This window comes from Chenopodium quinoa, unplaced genomic scaffold (assembly GCF_001683475.1).
Source record: "Chenopodium quinoa cultivar QQ74 unplaced genomic scaffold, ASM168347v1, whole genome shotgun sequence".
Classification (NCBI taxonomy): Eukaryota; Viridiplantae; Streptophyta; class Magnoliopsida; order Caryophyllales; family Amaranthaceae; genus Chenopodium; species Chenopodium quinoa.
The window spans coordinates 607,438-622,664 of record NW_018744855.1 but is presented as its reverse complement, the minus strand read 5'-3'; the positions used below and the strand labels follow the sequence as shown (position 1 = coordinate 622,664).

Genomic DNA, 15,227 nt, shown 5'->3' with positions numbered 1-15,227 from the left:
ACATTGCTCAAATGTTTTTTTTAGTTGATGACTAATATGTTATTAGTCAATGTGATTTATGGAGACTACTGGAGAATATGAATAGTACAAAGTCAAAATGAAACACTAAGGGTTTGTTTCGATTTACTGAAAACAACTGATCTGAACTGAATTGAATAAAATCGAAATAAATTATTTATGAGAGAATGAAATTAGAAATTGAATTGAATTGAACTGATTAGAATTGAACTGAACTAAATTAAATTGAATGAAAATTAAGCTTAAAAGAACATGTCCTAAAACAATACAGTAGAAGGAGTTTTAAAAAAAAGGGAGAGGAGTGTAAATGGGTTGAGCAATAGTAGACCAGTTGGAGGCAGGAGGGGACATAATAAAACCCCAGAGAAAATATACAAGTACTGTACATAACTCACAAGAGAGAGAGAAAAGAAAGGGTTAATGTCCTTGAGAAATTGAATAGAGGGAGAAAACTAAAACTAAAACCAAACCCAGAAGAAAGAAAGAAAGAGAGAGAAAATAGGAAAGAAAGAAAAGAGGCAACTTTATTTAACTTTATTATGATGCACGCATCCATGCCAGAACAACCATACAAGCCTACAGACTAGTTACTGCTTCCCTCTTTCATTTTTAGACTACATTACAAAACCAACCCCTTAGGCTCACCAACAAGGAACCCCCACTCTTTATTTTTAATTTTAATAAAATTTATCATATGATATTTGATTGATATGAAGAAGCAACCCCTCTTTGTTCTGTACAACTAGTAGAAGAAGAAGAAATTAGAAATGTTGTTGTTGTTGCTGCTGAGCCTCAAGGGATTAGATATGCCTGATTTCTTCTTCTTGAACCACTTTCATCCACTTGTTCTGCTTCCTCTTTTCTGATACCACCCATTTCACTATGGTAATGTAATGCCTTTCCCTTTTCTCAAATCTTTATTTTTAGTTTAATGTCTTCTCTCTTTAGGGTTTTGATTAATTTGGGTGGTGTTTTTCTGTTCTGGATGTAGATGCGAGCTATGCCCTACAATCTGCAAGGCAAGGGTGTGGTTGAGGTTTCTGGTTTAATTTCACAAATCTCTTCTTCTGTTACTCCAACCTGGAAGACCCTAGACAATTTACAGCACCACCAACAGCTTTCTCAGGGAGACGAAGAAGACGACGAAGACGAATTCTTACAGAATCCGGCGAAAAAGCAAATCTCGGCAAGTTCGATTGAGAGTGAACCCACATCTACTCTGGATACTACCAGGCGCAGCCCCAGTCCACCCACCTCCACATCCACTCTTTCATCCTCCTTCACCAACTGCAAAAACAACTACTCCACTACTGCCGGTGTGGCGGACCCCGCTTGTGCCCGCAAAGAGGATTGGCCCTCCCACCACCATCACCAACAAGGATCTGACAATGACAATGTCACCGCTGCTTCTTCCGCCGGAGTCGGAGTCGGAGTCGGAGTCGCCGGTTTAGAAGATTGGGATGCCTTGTTTCCGACTGGGGAAGGTGCTTTACTGCCTTGGATCATTGGAGATGCTGAAGACCCTTCTCTGGGTTTGAAGCATCTTTTGCAATCTGGCACCCTTGTTGATTATGAGGGTAATGCTGGTCTTGGTGTTGTTGATCAAGGTCCTGGATTCGACACTCCGCCGCCGTCCAGGCACCACATGCTGCAACAGCATCCTCATCCTCTCCCCGCCGCGGCTGCTGCTGCTGCTGCTTCTGAAGGTGTAGCCTTTCTTGGGGGGTCTGAATCATATGGTAATGCTAATGGTAATGCCAAGATTGCTTTAATTTCTCCTAATTCTTCATCTGGGTATTTGGATGCTAAAAACGGGGGGATAAATCCTTCAAATGCCATGCTTCTGGGTTCAATTAACAATAGTAATAATTATCCGCATCAGTTTGAGGTTGGTGATGAAAAGCCCCAGATATTCAACCCACAATTGGTGATGAACCAACACCAGGCGCAGAGCCTAGGAAACCCTAGCTTCTTCATGCCCCCATTGGGTTACTGTCACCTAGACCAGCATTTATTTCAACCTCCCAACAAACGTCATAATCCCGGCGTTGTTCTAGACCCGAATCTTGCTGTCAAGAACCCGTTTCATGATCAGGGTCATGACTTAATGTTGCGGAAACAGCAGCAGGCGGGTGTGGGTTTCCAGCAGTTTCCCATGGGTTTGCCTCCGCCAATGATGGTGCCTAAACAAAACCATCATCAGCAGCAGCAACAGAACCATTTCCCATTGCCCGTCCTTCATCAGCAGCAGCAATTGCAAGAGCAGGATATAAAAGACCAGCTCTTCAAGGCGGCAGACCTTATATTAACTGGGAATTTCTCACTCGCGCAAGAGATATTGGCGCGGCTCAATCACCAGCTCTCCCTCCCGGCAAAGCCCCTCGTTCGGGCTGCTTTGTATGTGAAGGAAGCTCTACAAATGCTCCTGACGGGCAACCCAGTTGCAGCTCCTTCGTCAAAGACCCTCACTCCATATGATGTTGTTCATAAGATGAATGCCTACAAGATGTTTTCTGAGGTCTCCCCCATTACTCAGTTTATGAATTTCACTTGCACACAAGCCATCCTCGAGGCTCTTGACGATGCTGATGCTATTCATATTATTGACTTTGATATTGGTTGCGGTGCTCAATGGGCGTCATTTATTCAAGAGCTTCCCTTGAGGAAACGAGGTCCCCCATCCCTCAAAATCACTGCTTTAGCTCCATCCTCAAGTCACCCCTTTGAACTTGCCTTAATCCGTGAAAACCTTGTGCAATTTGCAAATGATATTGGTATTGCTTTTGAGCTTCAAGTTGTCAATTTGGATTTGTTTGATGCGTCTTCGTGCTCTTTGCCCAATTTTAGAACCTCAGAAGATGAAGCAATTGCTGTTAGTATCCCCATTTGGTCGTCATCCAATCGCCCATCTATCCTTCCACCCATCCTCCAGTTTGTTAAGCAGCGTGCCCCCAAAATTGTGGTCTCTTTGGACAGAGGGTTTGATCGCTGTGACGTTTCTTTCCCACAACATCTTGTCCATACTCTTGACTCGTGCACTAATTTCTTAGAGTCACTTGATGGTCTAAATGTAGCCACAGACATTGTAAACAAGGTTGAAAAGTTTTTTATCCAGCCTAGGATTGAAAGCACGGTGTTGGGGCGTGTCCATGTCCCTGACAAGTTGCCCCACTGGAAGAACTTATTTGCCTCAGCTGGTTTTTCACCCGTGCAGTTTAGCAATTTCACCGAAACTCAGGCAGATTATGTGGTAAAGAGAACTCCAGGGAGGGGATTTCATGTAGAGAAGCGGCAGGCATCTCTAGTGCTAAGTTGGCAGAGGCGGGAACTGGTGGCAGCTTCGGCATGGAGGTGTTGAGAAGACTCAATTCCATCAAGCTAGGAGGTTTGCTTTCGCATATTGGTCACATTGCATTCCCGGAGGTTTTAAATGTTTTATGTGATACATGGTATTGTCAATAATTAGAAGCTATGGTGATGATGACACCTCTCTTTGTGGCTTAAAAACTCTTTTCTATCTCCTTGCTTGTGAGTATTCTAGCCTTTGTGCCTTTCAAGCCGGCGTATTATTTTGCTATGTACAACCAAACAATTAACTTCAAAGTTTAGTATTCGTAGCTTTCATGTCCTTTGACATTCTAATTGTTAAGTATCATATTTTTCTGTCCATGCTTAATTCTCTGGCAAGTTTGCTCAGTGTTAAAAATGTTTTTACTTGATTGTGTATATTTTTCCATGTTTAATTTGTTGACAAACAACTAAGTTATGACACATGATGATCATAAATGTAGATTTATTTTCCAGTGACTTGAGAGAAGTGGATATAGGTAATACCACTGTGAGTTAGCATTATTGGAGATTGCCTAGGCACTAATTAGCAATTGAATGCTCAACTGTTTGAGTGATTAAGCATTTTTTTTTGTTTGGGTATGTTTCTTTCATCATCATATTTGGTTATTGTCAATTTGTCATCTGTCACCTTGTCATACTGATTGGATGAAAGTTTACATCAAGGCTCGATGTTTCATATTTTTTGTCCTTGTGTTGATTTGCAATGCACCTTGATTACCTTGGCCACCCGTCTTCGATGTGAGTGGTTATCTTATCCTTCTTGTATTCCCAGTGAAGCCAGGTATGTTTTACTGTGCTACTCAACCCTCTTTTGCATAAATTTTTTCTCAGTGAACATGCTACTTTGAAATTTTGTACTTGCTCTATTGAGTATGCTGAATGAAACCTGTAGTTAGGAGTGTGATTCTCTGGGATATTTACTCTTCATTTTCCCATTCTCATTCCCTGATGTTGTATTATAAATATTATATACTGCTTCACTTCTTCTAGAATTGTCAAAGTTGAATATTCAAGAGTATATATTGAATTAAGTATCTGGTATTCTCAAGCTCTGAAAAGACTATTGGGATGGAGAAAATGGTTGACAAATCACTTTTTTTATTTTTTTTTTATTTTTTTTGGGGGGGGGGGGGGTGCGAAAATAATAAAATTCCAATTACATGTGAGACTGTGAGAGAGGCTAGTTGATTAGTAGTTGTGATAATTTGGATAGGTGGTGGTACTTTGTATGGTGATGATGGTCGGGGGAGGTACAGGGAGTGAGTTGTGCATTGTGAAACATCCAGAGGAAGTGAGTAATCGGGTGTACTAATGCTTATTCATGAAGTTTATATGGGATTTCCTCTTATTATAAGGTAAAATGATTGGATCTAAAACTCAATTGTTGACATGATTCAAAAACAAAAAAAAAAACCCCCTTAACTTGGGGACAGGGACATAGTTTAGTGAAAATTTTCTACTCCATTGAAGTTGCACTAATCAAGTTGGTCATTATCTATGCATTATGACGCCGCTAAAATCTTTTGTTTGGTGGGGGATAGATCTTGTGTGATTAAAGAATTAGTCTTGATTTTCTCTGCTTTATATTTTTATAAGATCTGTTCATTGTTGCTAGATTAGTAGGTAAGTTCCCAACAAAATTGCTAGGAAGGGGGGTGCATAACTTTAGAACATATCTCTAGTTTATACCGGAATGTACACTTAAAGATGTTAGGTTGGCAAACATGAATCTGTGAAAGAATACTTGGCTAAATTCAGTTATATCTTATAATTGGGTAAATTGAAGGGTTTGAGAGTCATGTTGTTGATACCCTTGGAATGTCTTGACAATGTGGATGAATATACCCCCATCAGTGAGCGATGATTTACATGAATACCCCTGGCCCTGGGATTTGGTAACATGTTAGACTGTCATTGAATTATTAAAGGTGTAATCTTTAATAATGGCTAAGTAATAATAATTAAAAAATGTTGCTAATTGAGGATTAAAAAAAAGAGGAAAGCTTGTCTTACTGTGCATTGAATTTGGTTCCCTTCTCAGGCATTGCATTGTTTTAGTAGACAGCTGCTAATCAGACCACATGGGTCATGTTTGATTGATCCATTAGCTTCATTAGTTTACTCATTTATTCAATTTGGTTTACATTATAGTTGCTATTAATATAATCTTCTTCTTGTTATTATTGTTATTTTAAAGTTTATTGATATCAAAATCACAAGTTTAAGGGTGATGTAGCTTTGTTTGCAAGTGGGTTATTTATTTAATTGGGGGGTGATGAAGATGATAGATAGTGCTAATTTCATTGTTAATTAATAAAAATCTCTACAAGAACATGCTAGGTGTGGACAATGACAGTTTAAGGAGTAGCTTTTTGTCATAATATTTAGTAGCCATTATTATTTATTTAATTCGTTGATGGTCCCTTATTTCTTTATATTTAACTAGCAAAATAATCCCTTTAATTAAATAAGGAAAATCACCTAATCTCTCTTAAAACTGTGTTTGTATAGTATAATAATGAGTAAAAAGAGGGGTACAAAACAAAGTGAGTAATAGAGAATGGGATTTGCTTTGAATGGGTTGGCATTTGCGGAATTACTTTACGTCTCCATTAATTTTGCTGGGAAAATACAGGGATGCCGCTCATTTTTCTGTTTGGTGCCAAGGAACACTTTTAATTACTTTTCCCCACTTTTTTTTTCATTTTTTTTTATTATTATTATTTTTATTATTATTTTATTTTATTATTATTTTTTTAATTTTCTTAACCATTATTTGTTTAAGCTACTGTAATTTCAATTTCAATTACTTTAACATTAACATGGAATTTGTGAATCTGACATGTTATATAAGCAACAATCCATTAGCTTAGGCTTAGCCATTTACGAGTATATTCCAAACAACGTCCATATTGCCCATGTATACCAATTACGTAGTATAGAAGGATATTACCCTTAATAGTGGATTCATTATTTATTTATTTATTTATTTTTTGTTGTTCCACCCGGTTCACTCTTTGGGTTAATCCGGATTCGGGGATCAGTTCTGGGTGGTTAGGTTCTAGTCCCCTCCCGATTGTTGTTGTGGGGGATCGAACACGAGTCCTTCCTACCAAGTGTAGTCCCAATCAATACTTCACCAACAACCAATTGGTGGATTCATTAGTTATGATATACGGAATATTACTTTGATTACGAATTAAACAAATTTGGAGTTTTTTTTTTTTGAATGGAAAAAATACTGTATAGTATCATATACTTCGTATAGTACAATACTTACTTTTTTTTTGTTGTTGTTTATATAGTACGAGTATAGTTTTATTAATACGACGTATAAATTTAGAAAATTAAAGTTTAAAATCTTGCGTTGACAAATATGCTAGTCAAATTATTGTAATTTTATGAAAGTAGAAAAATTGTTGCATTAACTAAATTAAATATCCATCTTGAAAGTTTGTGTACCCTTTTGAGGACTCGAATTGATATCCTCCTAGTTTGAATATCCTAGTGCATGTCTATAAATAATACTTCATCTATTACAATTATAACAATTATAAAAGTAAGGGGGTGTTTGGTTTGAAAAATGAAAACGGACTATAAAGGAAACATATAAAAGGGGAAAAATAATGGACTATTTAACTATTACCTTCTCATTTGTTTAATTTAACCATGATTCCATGAAAAAGTTATTTGTTAAGAGGAGGGTAAAGTATTTGTTACCCCAAGTCTTTGAGAGGTAACAAATGAGGGGTAATCTTTACCCTTAGGTAAGGTGATGGTAATTGTTACCATGCCTTCAAACCAAACACACGGTAATGGTATCCGTTTAATAGAATCATTTTCAAATCCAAATAATATACTAACCAAACGCCCCCTAAGTGTATTTTAAGTGTTACGACGACATGTTTGGCACTTTGTACATGACGAGCTAGATCAAACTAAACATAAAGATGTTTACTTGACGTATTAGATGATATGTTTAATACTCTGTATATGGTGAAATGAGATACTTACATGTAAATATAGAGGATAAATTAATTTCAGATGACATTATACAATAGCCCTTATATTTCATGAAGTTAACTTATTTTTGGAGTTTTGAACTAACTCAACTCATTTGTCCAAAATTATCCAATTTAAATCTATATCTGAATTTATTTTTCCTAAAGTTATATAATCTAAATTTACTAATTCTATCTAACTTAATTTTAATAAAATTGTAAGAAATATGCATTGAATATGATTTCAATTCGGGTCTTGGAGTAGTGAGTGATAGCTCAGTAGTTCGTAGGTAAATGTAGAGGTGCGACGAAAGTGGAGCTACGCTTCTTGTCGAGCGCCTATGATCACTCCCGGAGGTATGTAAGTGATGATGGGTCGAGTGCCACTCGGAAATTCGCGCATGCTAGCCTGAAAGTTGTGTGTGGAAGATCAATGATTGATTGGTCTCATATATGTTCCAAATCTGTAATTTGTATTTCCCAAAATCAATAAAAACTATTACTATCGAATGTCCGTGGATATAGCCAATGCATTATTGGTGAACTATGTAAATATGTGTATGTCTTTCTTGTTAATTCTATATTCAATATTTGTTTTTTCTTGAATTTTTTTTAAAACAAAAATAAATACTAAAAAAAAAAAGAAAGAAAGAAAGTGTAGTACAATTTCTCTATTTGGATTATAGTTGCTCGAGTGGAGTGGTCCAAGTGGCTTAGCTTCCATTCATCCTTCCAAGCTTTAGTCACCTCATCGTCTCATCGAAAATGGAAGATTAAAAGCTGGGTCATCTAATTACAACTATATTGTCTTCATGATTCGTCCTCATCCCTCCTTATTTTTGTATCCAAGTTGGGCCATTTTCCTTATTTATTCCACTTTTATATTTATTTTATTTTATTTTATTTATTTATTTATTTTTGGTCTTTTAAGCAAAATTGCACCTGTTTTTATTTTTCCTTTTTCAGCAGGAATTATTTTATTTGGAGTAATATTTTGACATGTGCATTATTTAAATATTCTAAGTTAGTTTTTATTTTCATGGTTTATCTTTAAAAATTAAACTAGGCACATTCAATCTAATTAGATTTGTCTCATTATATATATATATATATAATTATTATTATTATTACTTTATTAAAAATCTATATAATCTATAAAATATTACTCTGTAAGAAATGCATTTTACATTGACAAGCATGAAAACAAAAAATTGAAATTTATTTAGAACGTACAAGAGTACTCATACAAACATACAAATATACAGTACAAGTATACAACAAAGTTACAGTTCCTCCTAATAAATTCATCATCATATCAATTTCAAACATTATAATTTTCAAAAAAATGAATGAAGATTGGATGGTGATTTATTTGGTGGTGCTTTTAAGATCACATGAGGAAGAAAGGAATAACAAAAACGAGTACGTACTACATGACTACATCATATCATTTCATACTATCCTTGAAGCCACCTACATTTGTATTGCCCAAAAGCAAATCTTTTCATATCATACTTTCCCTTTTCACTTCAATTCATTTTATTTAATTGCTTAGCTTGTGACTTGTGAGTTAGTTAGGCTGTTTTTAACTAATCCCTTTTTTCTTTTTTCTTCACATAATAACGTACCCTAATTTAAAAGAAAGGGAGTTGTCAAATTCAACTAGAAAATCAGAGAGAAAATTTGGGAAAAAGTTGATCAGAAGTTTTTTTTATTTCTTGTGGAAAAAGATATCTAAAATTACAATCACGTATCAATACAGTATTTATATATATATATTACAAGAAGTATGTACAAGTATAACCAACTCTAAATTATAACAAACTCTCAGCAAGTTGTTGTAACAAACTTGTTGACTTGGACAATCTGTTATGCACCTTTGCTCATGACTTCGGGTCATCAGCATCAGCATCACAATCTTCAACACCCCCCCTCAAGTTGGGAGGTGAATGAATCTTAGGATCAAACAACCCCAACTTGGACAATAGGTCTTGAAATTGAGCAGAAGGCATCACTTTAGTGAGAACATCAGCCAACTGAGACTTTGTGGGCAAATAAGTCAGTTGTAACAGCCCCTCCATGACTTTGTCTCTGGTAAAATGACAGTCAATTTCTATATGCTTCGTCCTGTCATGAAAAACAGGATTCTTTGCTATGTAAAGAGCTGACTGATTATCACAGTGCAAAGTGACTGGTTTCAGACCAGTGACTCCCATTTCTTCATATAATCTGACAGCCCAAACTACCTCAGTTGCTGCAGAGGCCATGGCACGATATTCAGCCTCACTAGATGATTTAGAAACAGTTCCCTGCTTCTTTGACTTCCAACTTACAGGAGAACCACCAAGCTGTAGGATATAACCTGTAATAGACCTCCTGGAATCAGGACAAGATGCCCAATCAGAGTCAGAAAAAGCTTGTAGGGTAAGATTATCATCAGCCTTCAATAGAATCCCTTGTCCCTGAGTATGTGAGAGGTATTTCAGTGTATGAACAAGAGCAAAGAGATGCGAAATGCAGGGAGTCTTTAAGAATTGACTCAACGTTTGAACTGTATAAGCCAAATCAGGTCTTGTATTAGTTAGGTAATTCAGTTTACCAACTAAAGACCTGTATAACTCAGGGTCAGAAAATGGTGGACTGTCATCTGCTTGTAGCTTCATATTCACAGGCAGAGGAGTTACAGCCTTTCCATCTATATCAAGTGCTCTAGAAGCCTGAAGAAGTAACTCTTTGGTGAATTTCATTTGGCTTAGAACAATTCCCTCAGAAACATAGGAAACCTCAATACCCAAGAAGTAATTCAGCAAACCCAAATCCTTGATGCTGAATTTCTGATGCAAGTGAGACTTGAGATCATTAATAGCCTGTATATCTGTGCCTGTGACTATTATATCATCCACATAAACAACAACAATGGTGATGTGATCATCTATTCTTTTAATGAACAAGCTGTAATCATTTTTGGACTGAGTGAAACCCTGGAACTTCAGTTCAGCCACCAACTTAGCAAACCATTGTCTGGAAGCCTGCTTTAGCCCATATAAAGCCTTCTTGAGTCTGCAAACTTGATTCTTGGGGTTGGGAAAACCCTCAGGTACTTTCATGTATACCTCTTCAGATAAATCCCCATGTAGAAAAGCATTATTAACATCCAATTGATAGATATTCCAATGCTTGCTTGCTGCCAGAGCTATCAAACACCTTACGGTTGCCATTTTAACTACAGGAGAGAAGGTTTCATCATAATCAATACCATATTTTTGTGTGAAACCTTTTGCTACAAGCCTTGCCTTATACCTCTCTACTGTTCCATCCTTCTTCAATTTGAGTTTAAATACCCATTTATTACCTATAGGCTTCTTTCCCTTAGGTAAATCAACCAGGTCCCATGTCCCATTGTCAACCAAAGAATTTATCTCCTTGTTCACAGCCTCCATCCAATTAGGATCACCAACAGCCTGTGAATAATTGGCTGGTTCCCTGATATCAGAAACTTGGCATAAAAGGACTTTGTGCTCTGCAGGAAGATCAGTGAATTTAACAAGGTTGCACCAGTGAGCTGTCAAAGAAGGAGTTTGGGAGAAAGAATTGCAAATGTATGCATCCAAGTAAGCAGGTCTTGTCTTTGGTCTGGTTGACTGTCTGAGTAAGACTACAGGAGGTTCAGCAAGCAAACTATCAGAGGAACTGGATTCAGTTGGGGTAATATAAGAAGCAGAAAGGTTTGGAGTGGATACATTTGAAGTAGAGTATGAAGAAGACTGGCTATGTGAATTATTAGAAGGTGAAAGAGGTGTGTTTGGTTCAGAATCAGTAATGGTATAAGGATAGATTGGATAATCATCAGAAAAATGATTATGTGTTACACTAGGTAAGAAAATTTGTTTAGGATATGAAATGGATGGCTCAGCTTGCTCGTTTATTGTGTGGAAAGGAAAGTGTCTTTCCTGAAAAGTGACATCTCTAGATACAATAATTTTATTTGTATCTAAGACCAGTACTTTGTATCCTTTCTGGTTTACAGAATACCCAAGAAACACTCCAACCATTGCCCTAGGCTGTAGTTTACTTCTGTGATTTTTAGATGTGTTGACAAAACATAGACAACCAAAAACTTTCAAGTGATCCAGGTTAGGAGGCTTGTGAAATAATCTTTCATAAGGAATGTCATTATGGATAGCCTGTAAAGGCATTCTATTAATGAGATAAGCTGCACACAACAAGCATTCTCCCCTGAATTTTTCAGGAAGATGTGACTGAAATAATAAAGCTCTGCTTGTCTCAAGCAAATGTTTATGCTTCCTCTCAACAACTCCATTCTGTTGAGGAGTATCTGAACAGCTAGTGTAATGAAAAATTCCTTTCTTCTCAATCAGACTTTTCATTTCTCCTTCTATCAGTTCTCTTGCATTATCTGATCTTACAGACTTCACTTTCAAATTGAATTGTGTCTCAACATAATTGCAAAAAGACTCAAAAATGCTCACTGAATCAGTCTTGTATTTCATTAAATGGATCCAAGTAAAACGACTGTAATCATCAACAATAGACAAGAACTGATTACAACCAGTATGAGTTTTTATTTTGTATGGTCCCCAAACATCAATATGCACTAGTTCTAAAGGAGAAGTAGTTTTGATAGAACTAGTTGGAAAAGACTTCCTATGCTGTTTAGCTGCAGGACATATTTGACAAAAACAATCTGCGAGACACTTATTAACATCACATGATGGCTTAACTAATTTCATCTGCTTAAAAGACATGTGACCAAGCCTAAGATGCCAAAGCTTTGCTTCATCTACTGCAGCAAAACACTTCTTCTCATCTACTCGAGCATGCTGAATACTCTTCTCATCAACATTATACAAACCCGACTCCAATCTACCAAGAAGCATTGAAGGTTCTGTCTGAGAATGTTCCTGAATGAAGCACTTATTATGAGTGAAATAGACTCTACAATTCATATCCTTACACAACTGATGTACAGATATGAGATTGAACTTGAATTCAGGAACATGTAACACATTATGCAGTGTGATCTTGTTATTCAGCCTAACTGATCCAATGTGTTTCACCAAGACTCTAGTGCCATCAGGTATAGTAATAGTGTTATTAGCCATTCTAGCCTCTTGAAAACTCTCAAACCAGTTGAAGTTAGAACACACATGATCAGTTGCACCACTATCAAGCAACCATTTCTTATCAAGACATGAAATAAGACAGTAATTACCTGTCATGAGAGCTTTAGAATCTGAAATTTCAGTACCCTCTTCCTGAGTCTGTTGTTTGCCAATCATCTGCATCAGCACCTGAGTCACAGTGGCTTTCAGATCAGTACCAGGAATGCTCTCTTCTTCTTTGCTGACTGCTGCGGCCTTTCTATCTTTGAAATTCTTGAAACCAGGTGGATATCCATGAATTTCAAAGCATCTATCCACAGAATGGCCTGGAATCTGACAGTGTGTGCAATAGAACCTACTTCCTGGCTTATCTGATTTGTCAATTCTTTTGTTTCCAGTCAGATTGGACTGCCTATAACCTCCAGTATTGTAATACGAACCACCTTTCTTCTCTCCTTGCCTGAAATTCCTTCCTCCAGCATTATTCTGATACTTCTTTTTGTCTGCAACAAATGCCAAAGACTCATTATGTGAAGCATCTTTAGTAACCTCTTTATGCCTCTCTTCTTGAGCAAAAATTCTGTATGCCTCAGAGACTTTGGGAAGAGGATTCATCATGAGAACATTTCCTCTGATTGTTGCAAATTGTTCAGTTAGCTTCATCATAAACTGCAAGAGTTGCTTCTCCTGTTCTCTTTTGAGAATCTTCTGTGTCAAATTGCAAGTACAATTGTTGCAAGTGCAATAAGGTATAGGATGAGCATCTGCTATCCTATCCCATAGTGTTCTGATCTCTGTATAAAATTCTGATACAGATTGATTACTCTGAGTAATTGCTGCAAGCTTCTGCTCCAATGAATAAATCTGTGCCATGGAAGCAAAACCAAAACGTTCTTCAAGATCCCTGCTGCTGATTTGAGATACAAAACACTTTTGGCAATAGTGTTTTCAAGATTAACCAGAATCCAGGACAGAACAAGATCATTGCATCTTTCCCATGCATTACATTCTATAGGATCCTCTGGTTTTGGTATAGAACCAGTAACAAAACCGAGTTTATTCTTGGCTGAGAAATTGATCATCATAGATCTCTTCCAATCATGAAAACCTTCTCCATTAAACTTGAATGAAACAATCTGTGATGTATTAGTATCAGAAGGATGAATGTAGTACTTACTTAATGGATCTTAATTCAAAGGCAAATTGATTCTGCTAGAATTCTCCATAATCGAACAATTTCAGCGATACTTGATCAAAATCAGAGAAGAAATTCAACGAGAAACTTGAATTCGTGGATCAAAAAACACAAATCAGATCAGCTTAATCGATTGAAAAAGGAACAAATCAAATCAGAAAGAACTTCTGAAAAAAAAACTGATTGAACCAGAAAAATCAGAAAGAAAATCAGAATAGCTCTGATACCATGTCAAATTCAGCTAGAAAATCAGAGAGAAAATTTGGGAAAAAGTTGATCAGAAGTTTTTTTATTTCTTGTGGAAAAAGATATGTAAAATTACAATCACGTATCAATACAATATTTATAGATATATATTACAAGAAGTATGTACAAGTATAACCAACTCTAAATTATAACAAACTCTCAGCAAGTTGTTGTAACAAACTTGCTGACCTGGACAATCTGTTATGCACCTTTGCTCATGACTTCGGGTCATCAGCATCAGGATCACAATCTTTAACAAGGAGGATCAGGCAACTCATCATCAAGTGCGATAACAAAGACTAAGGTCTCGTAGTTGTGTCCAATATTAGCTATGACAAATGAGAGGAATACATTTCTTTCTTTTACAAAAAAAAAAAAAAAAAAAAAAAAGCGGTACAAAAAATTAAAGAATTGTATAAAATATAAAGTGGTTGAAAAACATCAGCAAAGAATGGAGGGACTAGAAACCTTAGCTTAGAACTAAGGTGGGGTGAATCTTCCGTATTACATTTCGTAGTATCTTGAAGTGTTGTACATATTAATTAAAAACGACGTACCATGTATTAAATAATAATAATCCGTAATAAGATACAGATATAGATTCATTATAATAACTAATAAAGCAAGACATAAATGAACTGCAGACATAGAAAACAGTGAGTATGGTATAGTGTAGTACTCCGTTATGGTACGTAAAATTGGTAATGTAAGATATTTTCTTTTCTGGAAAGGAGAGAAGCAGAAAAAGGCAGAAGCTTTCTGGAAAGAGGCATTACAGTAGTACACGTTCATGGTCATACAGAAAGTCTTAAATTATAGACGACGACGACGAATTCATTAAACTTTTTTCAATATTTTTGTTGTTATAATTAAAGTGCTTTTGTGACTAACAAGCCTCTTCCTTGGAGTGTGTACTGTGTAGTAGTGGGACTAGTCTGGGAGAACCCAGCTACTGTTGTTTACTGTACGTACGTAGCCAAGACTTGTTATTTTTTATTTTGAGCTAGTCACACTTGTAAATATGAATATTTATATATTTCGTTTTTTATTTATTAAATAATAATAAGGAAATTAAAGGCCTTATGTTACAAATTTGCATATACTACATCCGTTACAGGTTATGTGCAACGATTTGACATAAAGTAAAGAGGGAAAATATCTAATCGTTGCACATAACTTGTAACAGAGGTAGTATTAAACTGATCTTGGTTAGTAGGTAAGATTTGATCGAGGAAAGAGTGAAGGAATCTACACCCTTAAAGTGTCCATTGAGCGGATCTTCAATAATCTCAT

The 15,227-nt window shown here is 36.3% G+C and overlaps 1 protein-coding gene across 2 annotated transcripts; it reads left to right on the top strand.

Moving 5' to 3' along the window:
- The first annotated feature begins 325 nt into the window (after positions 1-325).
- On the top strand, positions 326-3,685 carry LOC110704639 (scarecrow-like protein 6). 2 transcript variants are annotated; one of them, XM_021882455.1, is made up of 2 exons: positions 326-908; positions 1,010-3,685. In XM_021882455.1, exon 2 carries the CDS (start codon positions 1,010-1,012, stop codon positions 3,374-3,376), a length of 2,367 nt encoding a protein of 788 aa, XP_021738147.1. In that variant the 5' UTR covers positions 326-908; the 3' UTR covers positions 3,377-3,685. The 2 variants fall into 2 exon arrangements, with proteins under 2 accessions (XP_021738147.1, XP_021738146.1); XM_021882454.1 differs by having other exon boundaries at positions 327-903.
- Positions 3,686-15,227: the final 11,542 nt, after the last annotated feature.